Raw genomic sequence first — 16,891 nt, 5'->3', positions numbered from 1 at the left:
AAGTTTGGTATTAACTCAGACCGCAAAATCTTATTTTCCATGACACAAAGCACACTTTCTTTTGAAGGCACACGATCTAACAACACTAAGACAAGAGAATTTGTCTGCATCTAAGCAATAACCACGTCAAACATGTCTGACTTGGAATAAACTTGTGCATGTAGAAGCAAACTCTAGTAGCAATAGTTTTTTTATTTACCCTTAAATTTACTAACTGGGCTTCAAAAGAACATAAAATACTTAAATTAGTTGGTGAGATTGCCATGCCCCAGTATATATGAAATACAGTCTTATGTACTCCCCTTCTAACTCAAGGCTCATTGTCTCTTTATCAAAGGCGTCTTCCTAACACCACGTCATCATCACATCACTCTCGCTCAAAAACATGTCATGGGTTCTGACTGCCAATCCAGTGACAGACAGATGATTTTCAAAATCACTAGCCAAGCTACTTAATTCAAGAGCATTTCCCTTGACACACATCCTCACTGGGCACTAATTACACCCCGAAATACTTGATGCTTCCCTAGATCATCACCGTAGTTTCCTCTGTCTACCTGGCTGGCCTTACTCTCACCTCTACCTCATAAATATCACCTGTTTGCCAAGGTTCAATTCAAATACGAGTCCTTCTTCATCTCAAATAAACATTCATCTACCTCTTCCTCATAGAACTTAATACATTCCCCCTTAAGGAGATCTCGATTCTGCCTTAAGACACTCTTAATTCAATCCAAATCAAGAGAAGTTTATTAAACACCCACCATATACATCAAGCCACAGTCTAAGCACAGAGGACAAAAAGTACATAAAAGTCACAGAAAGTCCTTGTCCTCTGAGCCTATACTCTAAGACTTCATTGCAGGGGTCCTCGCACTTTTTAAACAGGGGGCCAGTTACTTCACTGTCCCTCAAACCCGTTGGAGGGCCGGACTACAGTTAAAAACAAAAACAAAACTATAAACAAATTCCTATGCAAACTGTACATATCTTATTTTGAAGTAAAAAAAACAAACGGGGCAAAAACACCAGGCGGGCCGGGTAACTGTCCTTGGTGGGCCGCATGTGGCCCGCGGGCTGTAGTTTGAGGACGCCTGCCTTAGTGAATGAACCTAAGATATGCTAATCATATTCTCATGGCTGGCACACTGTTCTGTATATGACACTGATTTAATATCTGTTAAGTTAAATCTAGGAGCCCTGGTAGTGCAGTGGTTCCAAGTTGGGCTGAGATGTGCATGGTCGGCAGTTTGAAATGCCCAGGAGCTCCAAGGGGCAAAGACTGGGCTTTCTACTCTCTTAAAGAGTTACCATCTCAGGAAACCCCCAGGGGGTTGCTATAAGTCAGTAATGACTCAATGGCAGTGAGTGTTTTTGTTTGATGCTAAATTTACTATCTCTACATAACACTCTACAGAATCATTCTAAAACACTATGGATATTTTTATGAAAAATTATTTTCTTGGATCTTGAACATAAATTAGTTTGCCAACCCAATACTTCAAAATGCATAGAGAGCAAAGACATGACTATTCAACTGAAGATGTATAAGAAGTATTCTAACTCTTACCCCCACAAGCACAGGGCTAGTGATCCTCTCCATATTCCCAGATGCTCCGGGAGAATGAGGGGACGTCATGAGAGGAGACATATGTCCAACGACGGATGGCTCTACTTCAGGGTCAGCTAGTGGAATCTGGGGCGACCCAGGCGGGCGTCCCTGCACTGTGAGAGCTACATAGGAACCAGCTTGAGGAGGAGAGATGGGAAACGGTGGGAAGAGAAAAAGCACCATGTCAACCAACTTTTCATATTATTTCACGACATGATCTTTATTCAGGTAGGTGAGAAAGTCCCAGAAGTTGCTAACTATTTCTCTACAGAAAAAAAAGGAAAAAATAGCCATTTCTTTATTGGCTGCCATAAAAACCTAGGGAAAAATATTTTCCCCCCGTTTACAAAGAGCCAATTAGTGCAGCTAAAACAGGGATTGTGGTAAAAGAAATAGCAACAACAAAATTAAAACCCTAAGGACTTTTTTCTTTTTGACTTTAAGAAGAGTGATTTAATATTAGCCTCCCACGACTGGCTACGCTCAGTTGATTTTTAAATGTAAAAATTAAATTGTCATATTTTAAGATGCAACTAAGTAGGCAGATTTCACTAATATTTCTGGTACATAATGGTGCAACTTTAAATTAACTTTACAAAAGGAAAATGATATCATGATACCACAAAAAGGGGAAGAATACAATAAACTTAATTTGAATGTCTTTGACTTGCAGGACATAGGAGGTAAACTCATTAGACATATTACATGGGGGGGGGGGAATTCTAGAAAGCAAAATTCATCATCAGAAAGATTCAACAGTAGACATACATTATATAACCAGTCCCCACAAGAAACGAGGTGCTCCAAATCAATGACTTTTCTAGAAAGGATCGTTACATGAGGAAAGTGTTTTGCTTAATGGATAGAACTAATAAATATATTTCACGACCAATTTAACCCTTCTATACACTCAAAGTCAATACCATAACCATTCATCATTTCAGTGTACTGAGGTCCTGAAAACTGTTACGCTGAACAGTCCCAAATGCTCTGTGTTGACAGTGCCCAGTCTTAACTTCCACTGACGCAAGTCCTGTGTCATTCCTTGCTCGCTGGGCCTGTGCGTGTTTCCTCTGGCTTCCCAGCTCTTCCTCCCCTCAACACTTTCTAAACTGTTCTGAGCGGAAATCACTTTTATTATTTGTAAAATGAGCATTAAACTGCAGTGCAGACATGAAGGAATTATGCTGTCAGTATAGTCCATAGGCTTTAAGACATGTCAAATTTATAACTGATTTTGGCTACGCAATTGTTTTAATGCTTAACATCAAAGTTTTTACTTAGGCTCTGGCTGCTGAGGACAAAGAAAAGCAATTGCATAAGACCTAGGATTTAATCTCTTAACTTTTCATTGTGATTTGGGTGAAAGTTTATTCGTGTACATTTTGTTTTATGACCCTGATTGCATTCTCCACAATGTAATGGCACCTCTCCAACTTCCTCCGTGTTTGCAATTTCCTCCCTCCCGAGGCTATCCCATCACAAATGCTGACCTTTTCATCTCATGTGTTGGACTGTTCTAAGGAGTGCATACCTCTCTGGTATTACTGCTTACTTTCTAGACCTGTCTACTCTTTGGTTAAAACTTGACCCAAGGACGTTCATACAGTTTCAGATCTGGAAAGGGGCTAAGGTCCATAGTCACAGGCTTTTCCAGAATCTGTCAACTAAGTCAAGTCTGTGATGATTTGGCATATTGTTCCACATTTTCCTATGCAAGTACCTCTACTGGAGTCCCTTTCAGAGTGGTGAGCCATGGTGGCTGAGTACTATCTAGTTCATCTGGTCTCAGAGCTGTGAAAGATGAGGTTCACAGATTTACTTTTTTTTTTACATAAAATATATATTCAAGAGCTAATACACCTCCGAAAACTACAAGACTAATCTCATTTTTATATTCTGTAGTGGTTAGACATCAGACATATATTTATCATTTCCATGACCACAGATCATATTTGTATAGCACATAAAAATGCATAAACCGTAATCTCAAAACCCTATTCTCAAAATCTCAAAATTTGAATAATCAAATTTATCTAAATATGAAGATCTAATTTTGATCATCACATTTTATAAAAAAATTTACCAATTGTTAAAGATATGATCCAAGTGGTCCTGTAGAGAACTGGTACTCTGATGAAAAGGGAGAGGAATCCAGCCTGGCTTAGGGCTGCTGTAAGTCAGAGTTGACTTAATGGCGATGAATGGTATAGATTAACTGGGAAATAAGGAGGCCAAGAAAGAATGGAGTTCATTGAGTTTATTCTAAAGATGTTCACTTACTCAAAGAGGGAGAAAGGGGAAATGATGCAATGATCAACGTATAACCTGCCCATCCTGGGGTGGAAGGGGGGTGTGCAGGGGAGGATGTGCAACAACAGAAATGTGGATGAAGGGAGACAATGGATGGTATTAAGATATGCAAATAATAATTAATTATAATTTATCAAGAGTTCACGAGGGTGAGGGAGGGAGGGTGAAAAAGAGGAACAGATACCAAGGGCTCAAGTAGAAAGAAAATGCTTTTAAAATGATGATGGCAACATTATGTACAAATATACTTGACACAATGGATGGATGGATGGATGGATGGATGGATGGATGGATGGATGGATGGAAGGATGGATAGATGGATGGATGGATGGCCGCTGTAAGAGTCCTCATTTAAGAACTTTTAAAATCAAGGGGCCTCAAACTACGGCTCACTGGCCACATGTGGCCCGCCGGGGACATTTATCTGGCCGCCGGGTTTTTTGCTGTTTGTTTTTTTACTTCAAAAAAAGATATGTGCAGCATGCATAGGAAATTGTTCATAGTTTTTTTAAAAAAACTATAGTCCGGCCCTCCAACAGGTCTGAGGGCCAGTGAACTGGCCCCTGTTTAAAAAGTTTGAGGACCCCTGGCTTTAAATGATATATTTTTTAAAAAGTAGTAGAAAAGCAAAAAAAAGTTCACTCCAAGAAAAAGATTAAATAGAGTAGCAGTGATTCTGCTTGGCATCAAAGAAGTCTATCCTATTTGAACTCTGAGCCAGGAGATTCTCTGGCTATTTAATCATTGACTTGTCTGAGGGAAAGTGATTATGTCCAATGATTTTCTTAAAGCTTCATTTCAGTTCATCAAACCCTGGCAGCTGATTTCATAACTTCCTCCCTCTCCGGTGACTTATATACAGGATTTCAATATTGCTAAGAGAGACAACAGTCCTCTAACTACGTATGAGAGAGTTTCAAAAGTTCGTGGGGACATTCCACTTCTCCACGAACTCTTTAAAGCCCCCATGTATATCAAAAGATACTTGTTTGCAAGTCAAAAATATTCACATGAGTTTCCACGAATGCAGGACTCGACAGCGAGCTAAGTACAATGCACAGACTGCTTTTGTAGATATGTGCATCCTCCTATCTTTCTCCTCTGCAATGACTGATGGGCTCAAACTGCTAACCCTCTGTTAGTTGCCGAGTGCTTTCAGCACTGTGCCAAAAGGGCTCCTCAGCGGTCAGCCAGATGGCGCACAGGTCTAAACAAGTTCCTCTCTCACTATAAACAATTTTTAAAAAGGTTTGATGATGTTTGCTTTCAGGGTTTCAGAAAACAATTAGAATCGGGAATAGTATTCTCTGCTATTCTTACATTTGATTAGCTTCACCACCTCCAAATGGTTTGAATGAGTCACCAGAGTTCCATTCACCTGAAAGAAAAAAAAGAAAAGTGTGTATGTCAGATACCTTCTCTCAAGAGATGGGCTGATGTGCATGTGCATGCAGAGGTTTGTATGTAAGCGTACACACAGAGCATGGCTGAATATTCACTTTTACAAATTAATGTAAATCTAACACAAGGCCGTGGCTTAAGAGGCATTATAACTTATTCAACATGACAAGTAACAAAACATACCAAGCAACATATTTGTAAATCATCACAGTTAAGGACTCTTGCAAATATCAAAGATTTCTTTGGTTTAAAGTATCAATTTACTGATTAGTAAAAATCATAATACATGTTAAAAGATAAATTATCAAGCAATATTAACACAAAAATACTCAATTTACTTTTGGTTTTTTAATTATGGCCTAATCTTTAAAAAGTCAATTACTTTTTTAGGCAGACTACCAAATCTACACTAAATCAGACAAATCATTGTAAAATCACTTATGGCAGATGTAGTTAAGTTAAAATGTAGTATCATTTGATCTCCCTTTTGAGACATTTCAAAGTTGTTTCAGTTTGAAAATAAAATGAAGAGGAAATACATGTGGATTAAGCCTCTGATAAATCCCCTCTAACCACAGACCAGGGATGTAAATAGCTTTGGAAGATACATGATTCCATTTATTCAAACCCTTTACTTACAATTCCCCAAAGTCATCTATTTTGATTACCGTATGTACCTGAGTATAGGAGAACCCAAATATCAGCCGAGGCACCTAATTATACCACAAAAATGGCATTATAATGTGCTGGGAAACAGCTTATACACGAGTATATACGGTACTTTGAGGAATTGCTTAATGCTATAAAATTTTCCTATTAAAATTTTAATTCTTTTGTTACTAACTTATAAAGTGCTCTTTACATAGTAAAGATATATAATGTGAAGATAAGAAATATTGCTACAACATCAGGGAAACCTTTTAAAATGTAATATCAATGTCTGAAGCTATTGTTTCTTGATACATCCTCCATAGAAGTCTACATTGTATCTCTCTAACCCTTCTTCCCCAGATAATAGTGAACTCTTAATCCACACCCCATGGAAACAAGTTTTGACAACTTCAAAAGACTCAAGTCCTTTGGGTTCTGGAACAAACACAAGGCTGATGGGGCAAGATCAGGGCTGTGGGTGAAGAGGGTATGATTCTCGATTTCTCACAGGACAGCTCTGGGCACCCTCAGAGAATGAGCAGATTCACTGTCATGATGGCAAAATTCCTCAGTGTGGCTTTCCTGGCCTGTCTCAGTAAGATAATTTCCAATGTTCTTAGAACTTTTCATAACGAACCTCCATGACCATCCGGTGTCCTTCAAGAAATTCTATCAAAATCACCACTTTGGAATTAACAACAACAACAAACCTAGTCACCATAAGCTTGTGAGCTGACGCCCTTGGGAGGCACTGGTCTGGCTGGACTGTATTGTGAAGGCGCCCTAACAACACTGCGAGGGGCACTCTGCTGAGAGCACTGACTGCAGAGATGCAGCAGACACGTTTTCTGTGGAATAAACTGTGTATGTATGAAATGGAGCGTGAATACCAATACTTTTTGGCTTATTCATAGAAGTCTTACATATTTTCCCCAGATCCTTTTTTTTCCCTTTTTTTGGTCTGTAAAGTATATTCATGGTGTTCTTTCCTATACAGTGATTTGATTTTAAGTAGTGGAGTTTGTCCACAGATTCAAAGAAATAACTGAATTCTTTGCCGATTAAACTCAAGTGCAAGGCCTCTTCCTGGCCTGTTACTTCACTGGTGGAGCTACACCTAGACCAAAATGCTATGTTTTAAATTAACCCACATCTCCTCCCCTCATACATACAAGTGTATAGTGTAGAAATCCACATACAAACATACTATAAGTGGTATTCCATATACCAACAATTTTATGTGGTATTCCATATAAAACACATTATTTCCTTCAGCTACTTATTGTCACGCTTTTGTAAAGATCACCTGGAAGAATAATATAGCTTAAAAAGTAACAACATACCTCTCCAACATTGGATGGCAATTCCTTACTAACAAGTTATATTGGAATGAAATGGTGACTTTACAACAGTGAGTTATTCTTTTGCCATGGAAGATGCATGATTCCATCTATTCAAACCCTTTACTATGTGCTTCAGTAAAGGCAGACATTAATATGGAATAAATAAGTATTTAGAGTCAATAGATCCATCATAGGTATGTGTTGTTTAGTTTAAGTTTCTTTTGAAAAAACTTTGCCAGAAACAATCTGGCTAATGACATGAGTTTGTAATCTTATCATCAATTCCCCAACAGCCCTTACCTTGATGATTCGATCACCTGTCTGAACTCCAGCCCGCATGGCTGCTCCATCTAGAAGACAAATCACTTACTTAACACGTAATCCATGTGTATTCACTGGTAATTTTCTTGAGAGAAAGACAGTGACTAAAAATATGGGCTGCAAAGCTTGCCTTATGGGTTCAAATCTTGCCTTTCTCACTTACTAGCTACATGACCTAAAACTGGCTGTGTTTGTACTCTCAGCCAGAACAGCTGTGAAACATGGATAAAAAATCACCACCATGAGTCATCACATCCAATCCACGGAGGTGCTCAACATACCGGCAGCGCAAAAGACACTATTAGTGCTGTTTGGGAAAATGAATTAATATCTCTGAACTTACAACCACCTCTTTCATCGTTAGCTACCAGAATATTGCTGGTATCATGAAGAAATGAAGTTCTAGATGCTAAAACCTTGTTTTTATGTTCTAAATAATTGAATGACAATGTATGAAGTATCATCATGACCAAAGTATATGATTTGTCAAAGACAAACCTGGCACAAAAGCCACATGATTTGCCATCTCTATAATTATTCTATTCCAAAAACCAAAGCAAGAAATAGACATTATTTAAGCCTTTCTATTCTCACAGATTGCTCGAAGATAAACTGTGAAAACGCCTTGCCTTCTTTTACAGACTGTACGAAGACTGGATTGTCTCCACTGACCGTCAGCCCAAATCCATTGTCATCCTTCTGGATAATCACACAGCGCTGCACAAGACCTGCACAAGAGCCACGGGCAGAGAGAGAAAACAGGAAGAAAAAGACATTACACAGTAGTCATGTACTGCATTCTGTGTGAAGCACAAGGTAGCAAATGAAATCCATATACAAACAAACATAAGTGGTACCCCATATACCAAACACAGAGAGCATCACAAAGAGCCACACATATCGGTTCCTCACGGTAGATATGGATTAGAAGTACTCCAAGATCAAAACTGCTCCGGCAATATGGAAAGGATGGGGTCTGGGAGGTGACACAATTAGAAGAAAGGCCCATTCACATCTTTCTTATTTGTCTGCAACACAGAATCCTCCCCTCTTCAGCTGTTTTGAGTGCTCTAACTCATGATTAACAGTTTGGCAAAGAACACTGTTAGCATCCTCTGACAGAAGGGTGACAAGGAGGAGACGAGCCAGTCAGGGTGTACAGCACCACTGAAACACACAACTTTCCTCTAGTTCTTTAATGCTTCCTCTCCACCACTACCATGACCCCAATTCTACCTTACAAATCCGGCTAGACCAGAGCTTGTACACTGGGAACACAAGAAATCCAGGACAGGTAAACCCCTCAGGACCAATAATGAGCATAGCGATACCAGGAGGGTACCCTTCCCAGGAGGATGGACAATAGAAAAGTGGGTGAAGGGAGATAGTGGTCAGTGTTAAGACATGAAAAAATATATAAATTATCAAGGATTCACAAAGGAGGAAGGGTGGGAGAGGGGGGAAATGAGCTGATACCAAGGGCTCAAACCCTTATTGTTCACCTTGGAATCTTATAGGGAATCCGATCATTAAGTTTATTTTATTATTTTAATTTATTGAGATAAAAGTACATATCGAAAAAGTTATAAAGCTAAATGGTATTACCAATGTTAAATGTATAGATTAATAAAAATTCAGTTTTATAGATTAAAAAAATAAAGACCATTGTTAGATATTAGGCCAGAGCATCCCACAATAAATTCTGGGTTCCCACTCAAGAAATCACTCAGAAAGACAGACCACCAAACAAAAAGAGATGTTCGCAGAGGGCTTGCAGTGCAGCTCTTCTTCCTAGACGCGGAGGGCACAGGAAACGCTCAGAGGGAGGAAAGGGTCTAGCTTGTACAGAACATAAAAAGAAAGGAGGAAAAGGTAGGGAAGATAGCCCATGGACTCAACCATGACTTTCATCTTTTTCATATACTTAGGTGCCTGACTCCTGGAGGAGAGTTTGTTTGTCTTCTTAAACAGCCACTGAAAGCTGGCAAGGCAAGAGAAACAGGACTCGAGCCAAAGAACAGGGGCATCCCTTCTAGCGCACAGAGCAGTGCCCCCCCGCGGCTTTATCACAGATCCTCTGAAGCTCCTGAGCCCTGCGCTAGCCAGACACTCAATGTATAGGGTCAGCTTTGCAGAATCTAAGTGTCTTCTCAAAAAAAAAAAATCTATGGGTCAAAACATGTAAAATAGCATAAGTACAAGATGATTAGAAAAAAACTCTTCAAAATAAAGACTTTTACATAAAAAAATCATGTTCTTTTAAAAGACTAATGTGAAAACCAAATGATATATTAACATTTCTATTTATGATTATCTGTTACAATGTATACATACAAGGAGGCTTCAAAAAGCTCATAGAAAAATGGGCTTAAAAGACAGTGGAATGTTTCCATGAACCTTTTGAAGCCCGTGTGTGTGAGAGTGTGTGTGTGTGTGTGTGTGTGTGTACAAAATTTAACTTAAAAATGAGCATGGGCCTAAACAGAAAACCTAAAACTCTGTAGAAATAAACATAGGAGAAAACTGTTATGACCTGAGAATAGACAAAGATCTCTTAGCACATAAAATGTACCTAATATAAAAGAAAAACTGACCACTTAGATTTCAAAGTATCACAAAATTGCTCCTCTGAAGACACTAAAAAGAAAATGAAAATGCAAACTACAGGCTGCAAAGAAAATATTCACAATACAAAATATCTGATAAAAAGCTTTTATCCAGATTATAATTATAAATTAGAAGGCAAATTTCAAAATGAGCAAAAGATTTTAATGACGACATCACAAAGAAAGATAAGCCTACATTCACGGTCATTGAGCACAGGGTAAGAGGCTCAACACCCAAATGCAAATAAAATGGAAGGAAAAAAAATACCACTATACATCACACAATGGGAATGGCTAAAATTAGAAAGACTGATAATGCCAAGGGTTGGCAAGTATGTGGAACAGTTGAAATTCCATACATTGCTGGTGGGAGTGTAAAACAGTAGAAAATATTTGTAAGTTTCCTATAAAGGTAAGCATACACGGAAATGGAAATGAACACAGGGAAAATTGGCTAAATGGTGCTACACTGAAGGAACAGCAATGAAGGAGAAGAATCAAATGGGAATCAATTATTGAATGGAAAACTGATGACCTGCTCTCGAAACCTTCATCCAATTTACAATAAAATGTTTAAAATGAACAAAAACAAAGCTAAGTATACACTTACATGACTCAACAATTGAATTCCTAAGAAAATTAAAAACTCATGTCCACAAAAGACTGCCATGCAAATCTTCACAGTAATTGTGTTCATAAGAGTCTCAACAGGAAATAAGTAAATCTTCACTAAGAGGTAAATGGATAAGAAAAGGCAAATTCAGCGGTTCAAACTTACCACTATTGAAAATTTTGATGAACAATTCTACAGAAGAACAATGGTCAAAAGATGGGAAATGTAGAACACAATTTAAAATTCTCATGGGATCCATTTTCTGTGGAGGCAGAGAGGGTAGGGGAGCTCCAGAAACTATTGTCCTGAGATAATATTTAAACATTAATTTAAAATTTTTAAACCCCTTGAAGGCTTCTTAAAACCAAGCAATGATGTAGCTTAACTAGTAAAGATTGTCTGATTCCTATACTGTGCTTTTTAAAGACCTATCTAAACCAGATCAAAGAGAGAGCAGGAATGTCAAAGATGAGCAAGGAAACTTGGGGGCAGTGAGTTTGGTGTTGATGGGGAAAGAACAGCTTGTACAAGGAGGTGAGGAGGAGGACGCACTTGAAGAATATAATCCGTGTCTCTGAGTTGTACATGCAGAAACTGTTAAATTGGTGCATGTTCTGCTTTACAGAGTCTCAACAATTAATAAATTGAAATATTTTTTGAAAAACAGATTACAGGTTGTCTAGGAGTTGGGGGGGGAAACACTAGGGGTGATGGGAATGTTCTATACCTTGATTCTAGTAGTAGCTCCACAGTGGCATTCATGTGTCAGAACTCGTCAAAAAGTATACTCCGAATGAGTATTCTTATTCTTATGTAAATTGTATCAATACAGTTTATTTTAAATATATACTTAAAGTAGTTCGTTTCAATTTTATAGTCTGCTAAATACTAAATAGTACTTGAGTTCAAAATACATTGTAATGAGGACAGAGGAAAGCTTTCAACCATTTTCAGTGTTTGTTTAATGTAGCTTCCTTTAGGTAATTAGGACGAATCATAAATAAAGTAAGATGAATAAAAAAAGCATTCTTTATAAATTTCAAGCACATAATTAAGATAAAGATATGAATCCACAGAAGTGTTTTTACAAGAATATTTCTAGATTCATGCTCCCTGTTGTAAATATAAATATCTCATGACCTTCTCTACATTTTCCTAAGCTTTCAGACTAAATTAGATGTGTAACTTTACAATAAAAAACATGCAAATTATAATATTCAAGACATATATGCATACACCTGTACTTATGATCGCTGGTGGCCCAGTGGGTTACACGGTGGACTGCTAACCACATGATTGGCAGTTCGAGACCACCAGCTGCCCCAGGGGAGAAAGAGGAGTCTTTCTAGTCACAGAAAGAGTGAGAGTCTTGGAAACCCAAGGGGGCAGTTCCACCCTGTGCTATAAGGTCGTGAAGAGTCAAAATCAACTTGATAGCAGTGATTTTATTTTTTGAGTTTTTGATAATATATAAAGCTCTCTAAGCCAACCTCACGTGGGGTGGAAAATCAATTAACTAAAAGGTTTATAATATCAATGGGTTGCGATGGTAAAGTCACTGGGTTGAAGACCTTTTCTGGTTCTTGAATGGAAGAGGGGTACAATATGAAGAGAAGGGATAGTACATTTTCCTTGAATTATATATTAATATATAATTTAAAGTCTGACAAAGTGCTCATAAATGTTAGGTTAGTATTTGGAGGCGCAGGGTGGGAGGTGGGTGGGGGTGTGGAACAGCTGTTGGAATTTCCTGTTCAGAAGTACATTACTCATTCATCCACGCCATCCACTAAAAATACTTTTGGGTTAATAAACTCCTCTTGTCAAATGCAAATACTCCCTTCAGGGAATCAATTCTCATTTGTGCCTTTGTCCAAGCTTTGTTTTAACAGACAGACAAATTAATGGCGGCTGGGGAAGAAAGAAAGGAAATATTACAGGAAAGGGCTTTGTGGGATCCAGCTAGTTTTAGAAGATGGGAGAGAATAAAAAGGCAGCTGGCTATGAGTTATCTCCTCTTGAAGCTTTTCCTGAGTTTGCAGCCTGCCTTCATGTCTTTCGTCTGGACACGGGCTCATGTTTGTTCCGATCCTCTCTGTAGATTCTGTGCTCCATGGAGGCAGGGCTGTAGCCCATTTACAGTTTTATTCTGGAACCTGGTGTACATCCCAGCACATGGACGGAAGTAAAAACAACACTGCTGAAGAATTCATTAAAATCTGAAAAGCAGTGGAGTCTAGAAAGGCTTGGTAAAGGTGGTGATGGAAGGAGAATACAAAGTACCATTAACCACCACACAGTCAAGTCCACAGGGACTCTGAGCAGACTTCTAAGGATTGAGGAAATGTAGTTGGACTACCTTAGAACAGTACAAACCTGTTTTCTCCAATTCACAATGGTTTCAGTCCAGCACCTTCCTTTTAATTCTACGTCAAAAGGAGATGGAAAAAAAAAAGGATAAAGAGGGAAGGGAACAGAACTTCATGCATGATCAGCCCCACTGTGTTATCCATTATCTGTCTACCTGAGGCTCTGAGAATCAGGTGTGCTTTAGCATAGAAGAATGGCTGGAATAGTATCAAAAAAAAAAAAAGAAAAAGACTTCACACATACAGCCAATTCAGAACCTATGGAAATCAAATGAATGATGCTATTCTGTCCTTTGAATCTACTATCTGCCTAAATTTAGGTTTGGGATAAAAATTAACTCCGAACTAAGTAGTCCTACCAGAAGACCTGGTGGCATAGTGGCTGCTAACTGCAAAGTCAGAAGTTCAAATCCACCAGGAGAAATAGGAGGCTTTCTATTCCCATTAATAATCAAGCATCTCGGAAACCCACAGGGGCAGTTTTATCCCGACCTTCAGAGCTGCCATGAGTCAGAATCGAATCGGTGGCAGTGAGTGGGTTTGGGAAGCTGTCCTAACATTCAGAATTTAGAAATCCAGCTTCTCAAATACTCCCATCTGTTTTGTACCTTCCCATTCAAAACTCAAAATGGTTGTCCTTGCTCTCGTGAGAAACTGGTATATACTCACTGTATACCAAGAAGCTATTTTAACATACTACAGAGGATAAATCTCACCCCTTAGGGTGAATTCCACTGTCTTGAGAACAATAATGGATTAGTAAAATTTTCATCTTCAGTGGGGAAGAGCAGGGCTCAATTCCTAGCCAATGTATCTCATGTCCTGCCTCCACCTTCCTATCTGTCAGTGGAGGTCTGTGTGTTGCCATGCTGCGGACAAGGTCTCAGTGGGATTTCTAGACTAAGACAGATTAGGAAGAAAGATCTAACAATCCACTTCACAAAACTGGCCACGCAAGCATTATAGTGACAACAGTCCCATCCTGTGATCAGTGGTGCATGTGGTGTCTGGGGTGGCTAACTTAATGGCAGTTAACAACTGCACGCTGGCCACAAGGACGGAATCTTTGAAATGTCTTTTTTTACCTTTGTTTCAGCAAGTCTGTAATGACTGATTGTTGACTGGTTGTTTAGCATGCTGCCTGCTGTAGGTGCTGTGAGGAGTGCAAAACTACTAGAGGCCTTGGCTCTCAAGAAACTCAAAACTTGACAAGGAACAACAGAGTAGACACAGAAACAAGGGCCATATCTAAGAATCACACTGGGGATGGCACAGATAATAAGCCCTCTATGTTATAAAAGAAGGATGAGCAACTTGGAGTGCTAACTCTTAATTTCACCCATACAACAGCCCTCTGTATTTTTACTTTCATGGTTTACATAACTACACATCATCCATGATTTGTGTGTATGTGGGGGAGGGGCTGAATTTTATTGTCTGCAATAAAGATGAGTCTTCATAATCATCATACAGACAGGTTGTTTTTCTCCTTATAAGCTCACATAATCACTTTGATATTACCATATATACTCGAATATAAGCCAACCCGAGTATAAGCCTTGGTACCTAATTATTACCTGGGAAACCAGAAAAACTGATTCACTCAAGTATAAGCCTAGGGTGGGAAATGCAGGATGTGAATTAACACAGAGACCAGAGGGGAGAGACGGAGTACAGCCACAGACACATCCTTACCAGTTCAGCTGCCAGCATAAGTGAATCACTAAGGGTGCTTCTGCGAATTAGAGCTGTCCACGTCATAGGACCGCTCTGATTGGTTAGATGTGAGTAAACACACATTCAAATCCCTGCAATGTCAGCGGGGCTTTGAATAAACAGCAGAGGAATGGCAATCACCCACGAGATGTTACACCTCGCTGGGGTACCACTGACCCATGTATAAGCCGAACCCCAGTTTTTCAGCACATTGTTTGTGCCGAAAAACTCGGCTTATACACGAGATAATATGGTATGTCTAGGCACTTGGTTTGAGATCGGCAAGGACGATATTTAGGAAATAAGATCATGATTACCGTTTAAATTTCCTTTAAACTCAGTCACATTAATACTTCTTCATTCCTACTGTTCTTGGCACATGAAGATTTTTTTCCTGCCCAAACTACTTGTTTTTTAAATGCAGAAAAGGGTGGGTAAAATAGTATACTTTACTATTGTAAGTAATTCTTTTGTACCAAACTATGAGATTCTTGAAGGCAGAAACATATTTATTTTCTTTGTGTTCCTGTGTCTTGCCATAGTGTCCAACAATATAGGAGGTGCTTCAGGAATCTAAAACCTCACTGCCATCGAGTCAATTCCCACCCAGAGCAACCCTTCAGTACAGAGCTGCACCTCCCTGTGGGTTTCTGGAGCTGTGAATCTCTTCCCGGGACAGAAAGAGGCAGCTGCAGAGTTCAGACTGCTGACCTTGTGGTTAGCAGCCCAACACTTACCCCGCGGCACTGAAATGCATTCGAATTTATTCTACACAAATGAAATTCCACAAGATCCACCTTCGATTACTTTTTGATAGAAGGCAAAACCACAGCCCTGAACACTATGCAAAACAGAGACAGCCTTTTAGAAGAACAACCCAGTAATCTTTGGCGCCCTGCTAAATTCCAACCCAAATCATTTGGTTACTCAAAGAACTCCTCTGGTTACAAATAACATTTCCTTTTAGTTGCTATTTTTTCAGAATCATGACATTTTCCTGGAAGCTATGTAAGCAGGCATTATGCTTCCGCTCATGGGGAAATAAAGGAATCTTATCAAAATGACCTATATATAGTCGCTGTGGCTGAATTTTCCTTTTTATTACAATACGGTTTATTTCTTTATTGCTGTTATAACATTGTGGCATTTTAAACCAAAATAAAAGAATGGCTTCTTACTCGATAGATAATTGCCAATGATTTTGAGTGTTAAAAAAAAAGTGAGGTGCAGTCCAGGTAATGCTCTGAAGGGGGGGGGGGAGGAACAGTGCAAAGGAAGGAGGGGAATTGCCCTCTTGAGTTTCACTACAACAGAGTCCTGGACAAGGGCACGTCCACTCTGCTGGAGAGCAAATAAACGGAAATGGAGCGCTAAACATGTACAGCAGCAGGCTAAACCCGCCAATGTGCATTAGATTTAGGGAAAGCATATTATTCTCTCTTCACCTTTGATTTTACTACATGACCAAACTTCTCTGCATCTCACTTCTCAAGAATGAGCTGCAGGGAAGGGTGGGGAGAAAAACCATGTGCAACCTCATAAAAACAGCTCATTTTTAAACTGCTGCCAGACATATATGCTTTATGAGTAAGACCTCAGATAATCCTTTGATGAAGAGGCTTCTTGATTCTGAGCGCACAATGCTGCCAGCAGGAAGTCTCGAGTTTCAAGTGTGCTGATTTCCTTCCTTTAGACTACTAGCTCACGAATTACGTGCCTTTCCAAGTCATAGTTTCTTCCAACTTAAAATTTTTCAGAAAGAAAGGAAGGACAATCCAGTAGAGAAGAATCAAAATCTCGATTCATCAATTATCTTTATTCACTGTGTCAACCAGAATTCATTCAAAACACCTGCTGAGTTGCCCCAACTATGGCAGGCTTTCAGGGAGACGTAAAGGTGAATACAGACACAGGTAAGCATGCATGAAACAGAACAGCAACCATGG

General features: G+C 39.1%; 1 protein-coding gene across 4 annotated transcripts in view; it reads right to left on the bottom strand.

The window, feature by feature from the left end:
* Positions 1-16,891, bottom strand: part of ARHGEF12 (Rho guanine nucleotide exchange factor 12) — a 185,412-nt gene that overhangs the window by 67,762 nt on the left and 100,759 nt on the right. For all 4 annotated transcript variants that reach the window (XM_075546721.1, XM_075546722.1, XM_075546723.1 and 1 more), the window contains 4 exons: positions 8,271-8,369; positions 7,621-7,670; positions 5,246-5,303; positions 1,571-1,749 (listed from right to left, as the gene is read on the bottom strand). In XM_075546721.1, the coding sequence (XP_075402836.1) occupies positions 1,571-1,749; positions 5,246-5,303; positions 7,621-7,670; positions 8,271-8,369 (386 nt within the window). The remainder of the gene's footprint in view (positions 1-1,570; positions 1,750-5,245; positions 5,304-7,620; positions 7,671-8,270; positions 8,370-16,891) is intronic.

Source organism: Tenrec ecaudatus, chromosome 4, assembly GCF_050624435.1.
Source record: "Tenrec ecaudatus isolate mTenEca1 chromosome 4, mTenEca1.hap1, whole genome shotgun sequence".
NCBI lineage: Eukaryota > Metazoa > Chordata > Mammalia > Afrosoricida > Tenrecidae > Tenrec > Tenrec ecaudatus.
This window is presented reverse-complemented; position numbering and strand designations above follow the sequence as displayed.